This window comes from Crocuta crocuta, unplaced genomic scaffold, assembly GCF_008692635.1.
Source record: "Crocuta crocuta isolate KB4526 unplaced genomic scaffold, BGI_CrCroc_1.0 scaffold466, whole genome shotgun sequence".
Taxonomy (NCBI): domain Eukaryota; kingdom Metazoa; phylum Chordata; class Mammalia; order Carnivora; family Hyaenidae; genus Crocuta; species Crocuta crocuta.
The window spans coordinates 4,297,541-4,313,086 of record NW_027529672.1 but is presented as its reverse complement, the minus strand read 5'-3'; the positions used below and the strand labels follow the sequence as shown (position 1 = coordinate 4,313,086).

General features: G+C 50.6%; 1 protein-coding gene across 1 annotated transcript; it reads left to right on the top strand.

The window, feature by feature from the left end:
* The first annotated feature begins 246 nt into the window (after positions 1 to 246).
* On the top strand, positions 247 to 12,678 carry CLRN3 (clarin 3). Its single transcript, XM_077762895.1, has 3 exons — positions 247 to 475; positions 7,057 to 7,236; positions 12,398 to 12,678. Exons 1-3 carry the CDS (start codon positions 247 to 249, stop codon positions 12,676 to 12,678), a joined length of 690 nt encoding a protein of 229 aa, XP_077619021.1.
* The last annotated feature ends 2,868 nt before the right edge of the window (positions 12,679 to 15,546 follow it).

The following is a 15,546-nucleotide window of genomic DNA, read 5'->3' as shown; positions in this document are numbered from 1 at the left end:
CTGGCTGTAACCATGGCAACCCCTTACTCCAGACCAAAGTTCAGGTGCTGTAAATCTTTATGGCCATGTTCATAGTCCAATGTTCGTTGGTATATTCCTTCCTATGAAGAACAAGCTTTCATATTTTACAAGAAGCATTCGACTCCATTTCTAAATACTGGACTCCAAGTGGGTCCAAAAGTATTATAAAAACATCTCTGTTTGGTTTTTTTTTTTTAACCTTAGGACCCCTACTTTCCTGAGAAGATGCCAACAACGGAAAAAACACTGATGTTCTTATCAAGCTTCTTTACAAGCTTCGGGTCATTCATCGTGGTCTGCTCCATGCTCGCAACCCCAGAATGGGTCAGCAGTAGAATCGCCATCAGTGACTCTTCCTCAAACGGTAGTCTTGTTATCACCTACGGGCTTTTTCGTGGACAAAGTCGCCAAGAATTCAGTCATGGACTTGAGGAATCACAAAAAGGCTTTGAAGGTAAATGATAAATTAATCTGAATGGGTGCGGTGAGACTGTGCTAGCTGGGTAAGACTCAGGTCATCCTCCATTTGGGCTAAATAACTGCTCAAAAATGATCTCCTTGTAAGTGTTGAGATGGCATGTTGGTATGAAAATATATTTTTAATTTTGAAAATGCACCGCATTATTATTTTAGCTTCCTCAATTCTGGTTGTGTCTATTAGCACCACGGTCCAAATAATTCTGGCAGAGGCACCTGGGTGGCTCAGTCTGTTAAGCGTCCGACTTCGGCTCAGGTCATGATCTCACGGTTTGTGGGTTCGAGCCCCGCGTCGGGCTCTGTGCTGACAGCCAGTTCAGAGCCTGGAGCCTGCTTCGGATTCTGTGTCTCCCTCTCTCTCTGACCCTCCCCTGCTCATTCTCTCTCTCTCTGTCTCTCTCTCTCTTTCTCTCAGAAGTGAATAAAACATTAAAAAATTTAAAAAACAAGTAATTCTGGCAGAGTCTATGTTTAAGTGGTATCACCAAGTCTACTGACAAGTAAGTAAGTAAGTAAATATATGTAGCAGGAATATGGTATCCCACAGAAGAGAATAGTAGGAGAAGTATGCTCCATTGTAAGGCCTGTGGATCTTCTGCTGGAGTAGCAGCCTCTGTCCAGAACCTCATTGGCAGCATCTTTGAAAGGAGAAACTAAAGTGTAAAATGTGATCAAGTTCTTCTTAGATCTCCAGTTCGTTTCTTTAATCGAACTGAGTTTGAATTTTACCTCCAAAACATCTCATTTTTGTTGGACGTGGGATTAAATTTCTGTTAATTCTATTTATTGCATGTTTTACAGGCATGCCTCATTTCCCCCCTGATTTCTTATATAATAATGCTCTCCTCCCTTAACGGGTGGAACAGAAAAATTCATGGAGAATGATAAGTTGAATTTAGCTACTTATTTGACTTTTGAAGATTGAACATATACCACTATGTTTTCAAAAAGTAAGAGCAGCATTTGTAACTTATTTAGCCCCTTGAATGGACTTTGGGCTAAACGGTGTTGCGTGCAGGCAGACAGACATTATCAGCCATGATACAGTCATTACCTCTTGACTTGTAAATGTGCACGATTTTCTGTCTTGTACAAATGTAATATTTAGGTTGAGTTTGAGCCTTAAACTCAAGCCTTTAGTCTGAATGTGAGCGTCGTAGTTGTATTTCCAGGTTATAAAATTTGTGTTTTCGATGTTAGCAAAAGCAACGTCTCCTCCAGTGTGCCAGTGATGTTACACCCATCCTCCAGCCCTGACCTCAGCTTCTCGAGGAAACGAGGAATATTCCCTTTGCAGCATCTAGGAGCTGAGACTTTCCAAGTTTCAGTCACACATTCAGGATGTGAAGAGCATTTTCAAAACCAAAATGTGTACTAGCTCCTGAATCTCTAGACATATTTAAAAAAATTTTTTTTAATATGAGCTAGCCGCCTGTGAAGCTTTTGATTTTCATGCTGTGTCTGTTTGGAATCAGTTGGCTCCAGTCAGTTGGCTTCAGTGAGAGCACTGGTTACCTTTATCAGGGAAGCTCAGAGGAGGCAAGGGTGGCCCCAGCCATGCTCTGAAGCCCTGTGTGGGGGAAGTGGGCACCGTGGTGTGGAGAAGGCAGGACGAGGCGCAGGCTAGGACAATCCTGCAGGCTCAGGACTGACTATTTGCATTTGCTTTGCCTGGCTCTCTGCTCTCACTCTTTGATACCGCAGAGCCACGTTCCAATGTTGTGAAGTCACTGCCAGGCTATAGGTGCTGCAGAAGATAAACCACGTCATGGTCAGTGAAGGTACACAGTTCAACTGCTCTGGCTGACGGCTGCTAAGGGCTCCCCAGAGCCTACGGGGGCTGATGGTTTTTACAATCCTTGAACTTGGAGCACTTGTAAACAGTTCTCTAAGCAGGGAAAAGTCATGTAACCAGGACATATATTTCGGTGTTCAGATGCCGCAGACCCATGGATGTTTTCCCTGGGGAGCAGAATTGGAGACTGAGGTGAGGCTGCTGCCCTGCTGGTTTCTCATGACCATCTGGGGCTCGTCTCAAGTCAGCAACCAATCACTGGCAATATAATAAGATCTGTACAAATGCCACTTCCTTCCCCAGCAGTGATGGGCTAACAATTCTGTTTAAGATGCTAACCACGTCAGCCTCTTGGCCAGGATGAGGTCACACTAAAGATCTCCAAAGAGTGGTTAATATTGCCAGGCTCTGCTATAGTTCCACACGGGATAGATCATACAGCGTCGATTGGGGCTGTAGACTGAAATGACAGCACAGCATGAAGGGACAATGGCTGATTTCGACACACCGGAAGAATCCAGCCACCGATACGTCAGCTTGGAAAGCAAACTTCCAGCCTGACCGTATCTACTAGCTTCATCTGGTGGTATCTTGGTTTGTTCAATAGCCAGACGAAAAGTTACAGCCCTGAGTCTACCAGTAAGCACTTTGCTCTTGCTACTCCAGAATTTCTGGATATTGAGTTTCAGTCCAAAACACTTCCCTGAGCAGCTGCTCCATGAGGGAGAGGCTGGGATACGAGAGGCATTGTTCATGGCTCCTGGCCTTGGTGAGCTCACCCGGCTTCCACCTAGAGAAAGGCCCCCGCCAGTTAAGTCAGGGGGTGTAGGTTGCTGTAAGAGCAGGGGAGAGTTTCGCCCAATCTGCAATTGGCTCCCTCCTCCACCAAAAATTGACCCACCAGTCTCTTTTCTCCACCCACCCAGTTTGTTCTCAGGGAACCCAAAATGGTACTATTTGGTACCAAATGAACAATAAACAGAAAAGTAAATCTGTTGCAAAAATCAATGAATTGCAGGGAGATGAATAAAAGAGGCTTATTTCTTCCTTAATACTCATACTTTTCCAGTCCCAACCCATATACACCTATACTTTTCCAAGGAGGAGTAACTTATCACTTGTCCCCAGAGACAAGACTACATTGGGTGAAGGAGCATCATGGTGGAAAAGACCTTCTCCCTCCTTCTCCCCAAGAGAACCCAGATACATTTCCCAGAGGCTGGGCATGCCCACTTGGACTCCGTGGAAGATTTCAATGGCCCAGCTTGCCAGGGGTACACAGTGGTCCACAGGCCGAGGCGTCCATCAGGCCAGGCTCCCTGACGACCGGGTACTTGAGGAGCGGGTGGAAGCAGTTCCCACCACCCACAAAGCCACTGGCTCTCCCCTGAGTTCTGAGGACTTCAGGAAAACCAGAGCGAGAGGGACCAGATGGCTGGTGGGTCCCGAAGGGTTAAAGCTCCATGCACAGAAAGCCCGGATGTCCAAGTGACCCATTTCTGCACACTGCCCACAGCCCCCAGCACATTTCTGCCTCCCAGCTGTGGGAGCCGTGGCCTCTTTCCTGAGGTGGCCAGAATCCGGGCGATTAGTTCCAATTGTGAGGTGGTTTTCCTGATTCCAATGCTTGGCCCTAAAAAGGAAGAGAAAAGAACGGAATGTATTTGCTAATTTTGTAGGCAGGGAGCAGCTGTCAGATGCGATGGGGGTTTATTCTATTTCATTCTTGCTAACTTTCCCCGAATTTCCAGCTTTCATTGTCTGCGTTCTGGGCCAGGGGGGAGCTGGGAAATACAGCTGTCATACCTGTGTGGCAGGATATTCAGATGCTGAAATAGAATTTTAAAATACGGCAGTTAAAATTAAGATAAATTGCTACATCAACACAAAGAGAAGTCTGAGTCAGTAGGCTCCAAATTGACTCCCTTTTGAAAAATCGTGTCTGTTAGATCTTACCAACAGTCAAAAACAAAGCCTAACCTGTCACTTTCTAGTTTACTCTGAAAAAGTGGGATGCTCACTGGTTGCAAATACACGTCCATTTACAGCTTTTAATATGTGTATAGAGCAGAGCTATTCTCTAGGGCACCTCAGAGATGACATTTTCCCCACACTGAAATGTCTTCTTTTCTAGTTAAGTATCCACATGAGTTCTTATTGGCTAAACACAGAGTTCATTCGGTCCCCAGCACACTTCTGGTTAGACCTTCAGCTTCCTCCTTGGTGCCCAGGGAGGAGCAATTCTTCCTCATGGAGACAGCTGGGAGCTCCCCAGAGTCTGCACCCTGAGCAGGTGTGCCCTACCTCCTGATTTTTCCCCTACTCCGGTTCTGGGCTCATCATCCGCCAGGTGTGAAACCCGGGTGTGCCACACGAGAGCAGCGAAAATCCCGGTCGCGGCATCTCCACGGCGAGCCCAACAGGCAAGAGTCTTTGGCTGAGCTCAGGGCCTGCAGAACAGGCCTCCCCAGGGGCGCCCCTGGAGGGCAGGTGGTGCCTCAAGGGCGGGTGGCCCTTCGGACCCTGGCCACCCCCACCCAGGCAATAGGTGGCGACAGGCAGGACTAGAAGTTTAGTTTAACCTATGTCATTAGATTTCTAAGCTGGGATGCGTCACACACAGAGCTGTGCTGAGCACTTGGCCCTGCCCGTGGGTCATTAGCAGAAGCCCGGGGACCATTGGGTACGAGGTGACTGACGTGTGCGAGGTGAACTTTGCCCTCGGGCCCGCCTCTCACCAAGGAGCAAAATGTCCTCTAGACAAGGGCGGTGACGCCATCGTGTCCATGTTGCAGGGCTGGGAAGTCCCCTCTTCTGCCCTCCGTGCTCTCCCTCGGGGCTCCCCGGGATGCCACGGGGCCGGCATTCGTGTCTCCGCTCTTCTTTTCACCAGTTTGGTATCTGCAGCCTCTCTGTCCACTGTCCAGTGACAGAGTAACTGCTGATTAACGACGACAAGAAATCTGAATTAACAATGTAGATAGTCGTTCAGAACCGGAGAGAGCAGAGAGCCGGTCCAGGTCGCCCCGGCTCTGACCGGGACAGCTGTGCCCTTCTGGCCATCGTGTTTCGAAGCCTGGAGTCAGAGTAAAGCATGCACAGAGCTGGGAGCAGGCAGGAAGGAGCTTTGGAATCACGCCTTACAGAGGACATTCCGGAGATGTGGGCTGTTCATCCCGTTGGGGTTTCTATCTCTTCTCAAACACGTGGAAAGGCTGCCGGGCAGAGCGGAGCGAGCAGGTTCCGTGTTGCTCCGGAGGAAGAGGAAGGACTCTGGGCGGAAGTCCTGGAGAAGCACAACACAATGAAGAGACTTTAAATAATGGAGGCGACAGAGCGATGGGAAGGAGCACCTTGCAGAGAGGGGGCCCCTGCTGCCAGGATGCACGTAAGGACGGCCTGGCCGCTCCTCCCTGGTGGGCACACGGCCCTGGGGCTTCTGTTCTTTGAAGGACTGTGGACCAGAGACAGACATAAGGAGCCCCCCAGCCCAGGGACAAGCGATCTTTCCTGGCCTTTCTGGTTTCTGTTCTTTAAAGCTGCTCTGCGGTGAGGCTGTGAGTGGCTCCCGGGCTCTCCCAGGGGCCTGAGAAACAGGAATGGAAAGAAGAAGGCTTTTACTTTCTCTTACCAGCCCCCTCATCACGGTTCTCACATCCAGCAGCTCCCAATGACTCTGTTAGCATGTTACTAGGAACTGGGACATCTTCTCCCCTGATGACTTTTTCTGTACTTCACCGTGTCTTTGACGGAACATCTTGGTAAACACTTTAGTTAATGTGATGGCAGTCACTCAAGGCCCTAAAACATACCGGCCGCCTTTGGAGACGTTTTGTAAATGCATGGCTGGGGTGACAGGGAAGGGTGGGGACAGCCCGCCTCTGGCGTCTGGTCATCTGGTGTCATGAACAAAGCAGAGAGCAGAGGAAGCAGGAGGATGGGGAGAGTGGCTGGTTGCGGTTACAAACAGCAGGCTGGTAAAAGCAGGAACTGATGGCGAACAGCCCAGGGCATCTGTGTTTCATCTGGCACAAGTGTGTGTTCATGTCTGGAGCCCCTTTGCACCTACGAGATACACATGTTTTATAAAATGCTGTTAGAACTCAGAGGAATTCAGCTCGGACAGAATTTTGATGGTTCACCCAAGGTCCACCCTCGGTATGCATTCGAGTCGCGTGGGCCCTGGGTGCTCTCTGGAGCTGGGGAAGGGAAGGTGGGAAGTGCAGAGACCCCTCCCTTACGCACAGCTGGTCATCCGCCTGTCTCCGGGGCCAGCCGCTTGGTCACCATCGGCCCCTCCCCTCCTGTAATGGGCTGAGCTCCAAAATCTCAGTGTTTACCAGATCCTCTCTGTCACAGCTTTTCAGAGTGGCCCCCTGTAAGTGTCCCCAAGTGGAAGCATAGTAGTGCTCCAAGCGAAGGGGATGCTGTCGGTGACAATTATGCCTGCTGGTGAGCGTCTGAGGCCAGAATACACTGAAAGAGGTTGTCCAGCCCTGGAGCAGCTTTATCCAGGAGGACACCCTCCTCTCTTGGGTAAATTGAAGTTGGGATGGTCCTGTGGTTACACACATTCAAGGGGGCCTGAGTGTCCGAGGGCCCGCCCCTTCCCGCTCCCACACACCCAGATGCCCTCTGCAGTTCTAACCCTGGTGCCCAAGCGGACTGAGTGCAGAGAGCCGCCGGGGTGGCAGGGAGTAGCCATCTGTCTATAGGGCTGGTGTTTGCATTCTGTGCTCCGTGCTGACCAAATTCTGCTTTAGTTTTAGAGAAGCTGAACAGTTCTTCCCAAAGAACTCTGCACCTGCTGGTTATCCTGCTCTTGGCGCTCAGCCTGTGCGCTTCGCTGCTGAGTTCCGGCTTCACCTTCTACAACAGCATCAGCAACCCCTACCAGACGTTCCTGGGGCCCGTGGGCGTGTACACCTGGAGCAGCCTTGCTGGTGAGTGTGGCCGGGGGCACCCGGTGCCCTGCCGCGTCTCGGCCACTCCGGCACACGCATGAGCACATGCGGTCACGGCCCAGCCATAGAAACTAAGGAGACCTAGTACGTGCCAAGTTGTGTGCTGCGGCCGGGGGGGTTTCTTTTTGCCAATTTATGGCGCTATTAAGCATCCTTGGAAATAAAATGATTTTAAGTGCACTGATGAGAGGCAGGTGTCCAAATGAGGGCAGGGTGTTATGTGTTAACATATATAACAGATGCCAGTCTCTGCTTCCGAGTACAGAATGTAAGGAGTTAAACAGGATGCTCTGAAATCGACAAAACATTCACCTGCGACAACAAAACTCCTGCTGTGTATTTAACTCCAAGTGAGGTTCCATATAGCACATAGAGGTGCACACACACACATGCACATACATACACAGGTGTGCACACACACACAGATGTACACACACAGAGGTGTATGCATGCATGCACACACACACAGGTGTGCACATATATACACAGGCGTGCATACATGAACATGCATACACAGGTGCACACACATACACACATGCACACTTCTGCGTGCATGCACACAAACACGTGCACACATACATGCATGCACACGTGTGCACACACATGCACAGGTGTGCGTACATGCACCGACACACACAAACATGCAGTGCACACATGCATACACAGATGCACATGCACAAAGATGTACACGTGCACACGTACACACATGCACACACTTATTTACTCTCCTCCTCGCCTCCAAGTAACAGTCTGCATGGACTAGAACCCAGACATGACACATCTTCATGGCTGTGCCACAGAGAACTGCAAAGAAGGTCATTTAGAGAATCTGGGGCCAACACCCTTCTTGGGGGCGACGTGTGAGCCCCGGCTGATTCTCTGTGGTGTGACTCACTTATTTTACTTGTTTTTTTGGTCCAGCCTGGGGTGGGAGGGTGCAGTGCAGAAGGGAAGTGGGCCCAGCCTGAGTCAGTGTCCGTGGCTCTCTCTGGGTCTTCACCAGGCTCAGCAGCTGCCGNGGGGGGGGGAGGGGCCTCCTCGCCCTCAGCAGGTGGCCAGGTTTCTCCTGCCCTCCCCCTCTCTCCACCATGAAAACCTGATCTCGAGAAAGGATCTGAAGAAGTCTGCCCTCTCCTTGCGAGGCCTCTGCACGTGGCTTTGTGTAAGTCCCAGGCAGTGCGTTTTAACCCAGGCCAGAAACTTTCATGCCCAGGAAAGGCGGTCTGGTATCAGGAAGCCTCAAGGAGGACTCTGGCAGCTTCCTCCTGTCCTTCTGTGAGAGGCCAATCTTGCACATGCCTGATTCAGGTGGCGGGAAGAGGTCCCCGGGTGTCTGAGCTGCGGCTCCCAGCAGTGGCGAGCTGGAGAAGAACAGGGCTCTTGGGGGAGGGGAGCCCTGGCTGGAGCCCAGGCAGATGCAGGTGGTAAGGACGCTCACACCTTCTTCAGGCTGACGGGTGAGGAAACGCGTGAGCCAGCCCCAGACGGCGGGATCAGGGGACATCCATGCAGCTTGCGGCTCATGAAAAATAGGATGCTTTCAAGGGTGTAATGCACAGTTGGTAAGCCAGGCCAGCAGCGGGCGGGCACCAGGAACGCATGTATGGCCACACTGCATACTTACCCCTCGGCTCTGAGGATTTGGGGTCTGGCTGCTTTAGCCGCATTCACACTTGACTTGCCCTTTCCTTTCTTCCTATGGTTGCATTAGCTGGTGGTAAAAGCAAGCCAGTCCCCCAATTTAATGGGCTCCGCCGTGGGCCGGGCACAGAGCACTGCGGAATAGTGTTCCTGCATCAGCTCTCCCCCAGAGTCAGGCTAAGAGACTCACTTACAAACTCAGATGTCCTCACCAGGCTTCCTTTCCCCAAGCTCTTTCTACCAGTACAGCGCACCTCAGCCAAACCAAAGGAAATGCTCATTGGCACTCTTTATCAGGGTAAAAAAAAATGAATCATTTTAATTTTTTGCTTATGTAATTAAGAAACTAAAGAAAGCAGTAGCTTCAGGTACAGCTGGACTCAGGGTCTCGGCCCATGCCGTCAGAACAGATGCCTTCCGGGGCTCTCTCTTGATTTTCCCAGGATTCTCTCTGGTGTGAAGCCCTGGACCGGTCCCCTTAAAGGCCAGATGGTGGCCGAGAACCCCAAAGGAAAGGACTCCTTTTTCCCTCAAATCTGACTCTCCCGGGAATTGTCCTTGCCCAGCCCTGAAGCAACCTCCACGGCCACCAGCAGGGTTGAGCTCACAGGCTGACCCGCCCGACGGCTGGGACGCCCGACCCCGCGGAGCTGGGGGCTGGGGGCGTCTCCGACAGGGCAACCGGGCGCTGGGGAAGAAGGCTGGCTGCGGGGACGGGATGACGGGGCCGCTCTGCAGCCTGCAGGCCTCAGAGCCCGTTGCCTCATGAACCCCGAACCCTGCTTTCTGCAAAGCTGGAGCTCAGGCTCGTTGTCTCCATGGCCAAGGACAAGCGGGCTCTGCTTGTGCCATGTTTGTGGAGGAAAACCTGAGAACCCCGGGGCCGGTGGCCTCCCCTCCATCCCCTCCTGCTGGGACCAGCAAAGAATTATCTGACAAGGAGGGAGCTCGTGTGGCAGGCCTTCCCCGGCTTGGGACATTGGGACAAGTTCTAACACACAGANTGGGCTTCTTCTCTGGCCTCCTCTGAGCACCCCCCCCCCACCATGGCCTTGATCCCAGCACTCTGAGAAGCCAGACTTTTGCCCTGAGTTTGCCTCTGGGGACCCCTGATTTTCTTCAGCTAGGCGCAGCGTGTGCGGAACACAGTGCAAACTCCTTTTCCGCAGGCTCTACCTGCAGAAGGGTTTTATGCACAAAGATGTCATTGATGTATCCTTGCCTGGGGCCATCTTGGCAGGAGACAGGGCGTCCCTGGTCAGGCCAGCATCAGGAGCTCTGAGGGGACAGAAATGCCACACGTCCCTATTTAGGCTGGATCTGAAGGAACTCCTTTCCCTTGGCTGCAGGGAAGAGCAAGTGGGCTTCCTACCTTGGTTCAGAAGGGACAGGAGTGGATTCTGCTTTGGGGAGAAAAGAGCAGCGACACCCCCCAGCCTGTGGGCTCTGACCCCAGCCTGCCCTTAGCACCACACGGCCCTGGCATGGCCCCACCATGGCCACAGGGGGTATATCCATAGGCTGGGAGAATGCTGGAGCCTGAGAGAACTCTCCAGATTGTCTGCCTCAACGCATTTGATCCTCAGCCGAGGAGCCCAGAACGCAGCAAGTGATGTGGCACCCATGGCCCGAGGGTGACAGGCTAGGATGGGAGACAGTGTCCCGAGCCTTCGGGAGCTCCTGCTTCTACCTTGGGGCTCCCTGGATCCCTCTGGAAAGCCCCCGTCCCCAAAAGCTAGAGCGGAGACAGAGAGAGGCATCTGCTTCATCACGGGCTCAGGTCAGCACCTGTCTGCGGTGGCCTCTCCCAGCCCAAACCAGAGCCCAGCACATTCCACCGAAGGAAGAGGTGTGTTAACCTTGTATTCGCCCTGCCCCGTTGTGACTAAGCTTCCGTAAGAAGTTTCACAAGAGCTTAACAAAGGACCACTGGAGTGTGAGATGCACAGAGCATCAGAGGAGAGGGCTCTTGTACGTACAAATTCCTGAGAAGTAAAGCCTTCACACTGAGGATGAAAATCTGCCACCGGGGAGAGTCAGAATGCTCTCCTCCCACAAATGCCCCTGAGTTAGGGCCTTCAGAGGCTCGGGGACCGTCCCTGGGTGTGGGCCGCTGTCAGGACACGCTGACCCCACAGTATCTGTGTACTGCTGGGCAAATGTTCACAGAGATTGCAAACGTCACTTGCTTCAGCCTTGGGACATCACATCGGCTCAGAGAGAACCCTGTGCCCTTGGCCGTCACCCCTCCCCGCTCCCAGCCTGGCCCCGTTCCAACCAACCACGAATCTGCTCTTTGCCTCTAGCTGATCCCCTTTGGAAGGTGAGGAAAGAGGTCCAGAGAAGCGCACACATCACCCAGGGCCGTGAGGCCGGAGCCCTGGAACACAGTTCTCTCTAACTCCAGGACTCGGTTCCCCCTCGCGGCCATGGGGGCTGTTCAGAGTCAATACTTAGGCCCATTCTCCAGGGGAGGACGTTGTGAAGAATTAAAAAGGGAAGATAAGACAGCTGAAGCATTCGAAAATGGGTTTATAGGGCGCCTGGGTGGCTCAGATCGGTTAAGCGTCTGACTCAGGTCATGATCTCACGGGTTCATGAATTCGAGCCTCACATCGGGCTCCAAGCTGACAGTGCGAAGCCTGCTTGGGATTCTCTGTCTCCCTCTCTCTCTCTCTGCCCCTCCCTGACTTGCACTCTCTCTGTCTCTTTCAAAATAAATAAATAAACTTTACACAATAAAAATAAAATAAAACGAGTTTAGTGAGGAGACCCTTCCCGGTTAAATGCCACACCCCATTGTGTGCAGAAGGAAAGTCCAGCCTCTGAGCCAGCGTGAGCCTCCCTGGGGGGATCTCGTCCTCTGTATTCAGTGCTGGGGACCCTCAGAGTGGGTCCGCACCAGCCGGGTCCTCTCCCGCAGTCCTGGGTGCTCTGAGCTCACCGCCCCGCCCCCGTGCGTTTGTGTAGACTGCACCTTCTGCTTGCAGTGCTCCGTCCTCCCAGCCTCTTTGAATCCTTGTGATCTCTCCAGACCTCTCTAGAAAGCGTCCTGCTGACTCTCCTGTCTCCTCATTCTCACATTCATTCAGCCCAGCTCTGTGTGCACCGGCCCGGGAGGGGCTCTGAGACTTGACCGCAGCAGAGCAGACCCTTCAGAAAGGGCTTGAGCTGCGTGTTTGCTCTTGGCTGGATGCTGCCCGCACCAATGCTTCCTGCCTAGAATCTAGCTTCTGTCTTTTCTTTTATACCCTAACACCTAGAAGACCGTAACCTCCCCCATAAACCTAGATATTCCATAAATGCCCACAGAGCACGTGTTCCATTAAGAAAGAAAGTGACATGTTATATCTAAGTGATGAATCACTAAATTCTACTCCTGAAGCCATTATTACACTACATGTTAACTAACATGAATTTGAATTTTAGAAAAAAAGAAAGAAAGTGACATGAAAAAATGCATCACCATATTGTTTACGAAACTGAATCTTCTTTCCAGCGGTCTTTGTTTTCCTGGCCATGATACTGTTCGTGGTGAACACACAATCCGATCGTCTCTCCGAAGAGCTGGCCCAGACGCTGTACCCGCTGTATCCCATGGCCACCTACAAAGGAACGACCCACAGCTATGGTTACTCGTTCTGGCTCACGCTGCTTGTCATTCTCCTAAGTGTTGTCACCACGGTGATCATTGTTTTCTACCAGAAGGCCAGACAGCAGCGGAAACAGGAGCAGAAAAAGCCGATGGAATATGCTCCAAGAGACGGAATTTTATTCTGAATTCTGCATTATGCTGTTTTGTCATTACTTCTCTCTCTTCTGTCGTATGCCAGCCCCCAAGCAGTTACTGGTTAGCTTCTCTGGACAGTCGGCATGGTTGAGGGCAGCCCTGGTTGGCTGTTACTTTGCGATAGTTTTGTATCTCATGACACTCTGTAAATGATGTACACTTGACCAGGGTTCTTCCCTCTAGGGAAGGGAAATGTCTCCACTCTATGCAGTGGTCAAAGCAGAAGAATGATTCCAAGACCATGGATATTTCCAACCCAGTCTCATTCTCTAAGAAAATAAATTTTTGTGGCACGCACCTTTACTTTAAGTAGCTCAAAGCACTTTAACACCTATGATCTCCTCCTCACGAGGGGGCAGGTATTTTTCTTCCACTGTATGAATGAAGACTTCCAGGTACAGAGGTACAGAGGGATTCAGAACTCATCTTTCCAGGACCAGGGGTTGGGACTTTGGGGTATGTGCCTTGGTCTTCAGGACCCCTAGTTGCTGACATAATTCAAAACCAGAGGCAGGTAGAAGTGCTCATTTATGACCTTCAAACCCATTTTTGAGATGGCAAGGTGCAGTTTTTATATGGAAAATGTTAGGAAGCGAGAAGATTTAAGAAAGACAAAAATGATAGCCCTACAGCCTTCTCATTAGGGAAGCTTTGATGTAAAAGGATTTGTGGTGAATGAGTCAAGATGAAAATGTCACATTGCAGCAAGTTCTGGTAACTGACCCTTTGCTGTTGACATGGTATGGTTGCTTGGATGGGAGAGTATCAGCCCTCGGCAGATTCTGGCGCAGCCAGAGGCTAATAAATGGCTTAGAGCACTGCGGCTTGCCGGCATTCCCCGAGTCGAGGCCAAGGCAGACACAGAACACAGATGCTGCTTTGACCCCTGAGAACAGGTGGATAAAATGAGTTTACAGCCTCACGAGAACACGATGGGCAACTAGAAAATTTTTGGAAAGCTTCCAAATGGATTAGACCTACTTTGCCAGCACGATAGTCTTCCAGAAAATCCCTTTGAGGATCTTCTGGGCTTGAATATCCCCCTAGTCAGCCAGATTGAACACACAGGATTCTGAAATCGTAACTCTGTAACATCTTGATGGATCCAAAGCAAAACGAAACAGGAGTCCCTCAGTGGAGTTTACAAAGCAGCAGCTCTTTGGACAAAAAGGTATATCCTTTAAGAAGCTCTTAGGAATTCATGACCTTCTTGTCTACAATTTTTGCCACACTCTGTCTTAGAAGTAGCAGTTTTTCATTCAAGAAACATGAATTGAATACCTGTGATGTGATCAGTCCTGCGCCAACCCGGGTACCTGCCCCCCACGGCACTTACCGTTGAGAAGTTAAGACAGACAATCCAAAAGCAGGTGTTATATTCCACATAAGACAGGTACTTAGTCGCAAAACTGCTCATTCGCTGAAAGGTCAGTTCTCCATAACCCCCCACCCCAAAGTCAAGATTACTCTAATAAAGTAACTTGTGAAACTTTGAACGTATTGAAAACATGATTCTTGACAGTGAAAAGGTTCTAAGTTCTTTGAAGCTAAAAACATCTATGTTCTTTGAAGGTTTAATTTTATAGCAGAGTTTGATAATGCGGACAAGTAATGGAAGACAAAACAGATACGGGTAACAAATCCATGCAAATGGATTGCTAAGTAGGCAGGCGCCCCCATCCTGTGTTAGTGTGAAGGACATTATAGGATATAAAGACTGCATTTATTCATCTCAACGTTTGAGCGGAGCTTGGTTTCTTTTGGGGACAAACAATCTCAATCCTTCTATCACAGATGACCTATGAGGTAAAAGGTAATGAAGCTGAGGGTGTGGATTCTCTAGAAATCTTGTTACGGAAGAACAAAGTTTGCAGACCACTCAGACGTGGATGTAATTCGCTGTTCTAAAATTACTTAATAGGGGCGCCTGGGTGGCTTAGTCGGTTAAGCGTCCGACTTTCGCTTAGGTCATGATCTCGCGGTTCGTGGGTTCGAGCCCCGCGTCGGGCTCTGTGCTGACTGCCAGCTCAGAGCCTGGAGCCTGTTTCAGAGTCTGTGACTCCCTCTCTCTCTGACCCTCCCCTGCTCATGCTGTCTCTCTCTCTCCTAGAAATAAATAAAACATTTAAAAAAAATTTTTTTAAATTACTTAATAAATGGGCATCGCATTTGTTGTAATGGAGCTACATGAAACGCTATGAAGGGCTATGGGGTTAGAATTCTATGGAATTAGAATGTTTCGCTGGTCATGAGATGATCCCCTAATTAACGCACGTGCTCCCATTACGATGAGGTAGATGACAAGGCTCACCCACATTTGAGAAAAATAAATAAATCATGCAGAATATTGTGCTCTTCAATTTTATAAGAACACAGGGTCCACGATGATAATTTTAGGGAAAATAATACTTTACACCAATGTCAGAGTGATGAGTTGTTTGCAAAGCACGACGGGGGGGTGTGGGGGGTGTATAACCTCCAGGTAAGCTTTGCTATCATTATTATAATTTTATTCGACATCTCAACAAACCCTGTGGATTAAGCAGGGCGGGAAAAATCGTCTCCTTGGATGTGACGTTTTCCAGGGTCTACACAGTGTTCTTACAGCCAGCCCCACGCGGCCACGCAACATCGGGAGTCCCATAAGTGACACGCGGCCGGAAGGGTAGACGTAGCAGCAGCCCTCTGCCTTCTGAGGCTGCTCGGCCTCCGGGAGGCCCTGGGAGCCTGCAGATTCTAGAAAGGACAGGCAGGCACCGAGCCCACGTCCTGAGCAAGCGGGCCCGCCTGCATCTGGCCTGTCTTCCTCGTCACTGAAACCTGCCACAGAGTGGGGACAGGCAGCCAGCGTCTCAGCT

What these genes read in the sequence shown, in the direction of transcription:
- CLRN3 (XM_077762895.1), top strand. Translation starts at nt 247, where the DNA reads ATGCCAACAACGGAAAAAACACTGATGTTCTTATCAAGCTTCTTTACA. An exon ending in ATCACAAAAAGGCTTTGAAG is followed by an intron (nt 476 to 7,056) that starts GTAAATGATAAA and finishes ATTCTGCTTTAG; the next exon opens with TTTTAGAGAAGCTGAACAGT. An exon ending in CACCTGGAGCAGCCTTGCTG is followed by an intron (nt 7,237 to 12,397) that starts GTGAGTGTGGCC and finishes TCTTCTTTCCAG; the next exon opens with CGGTCTTTGTTTTCCTGGCC.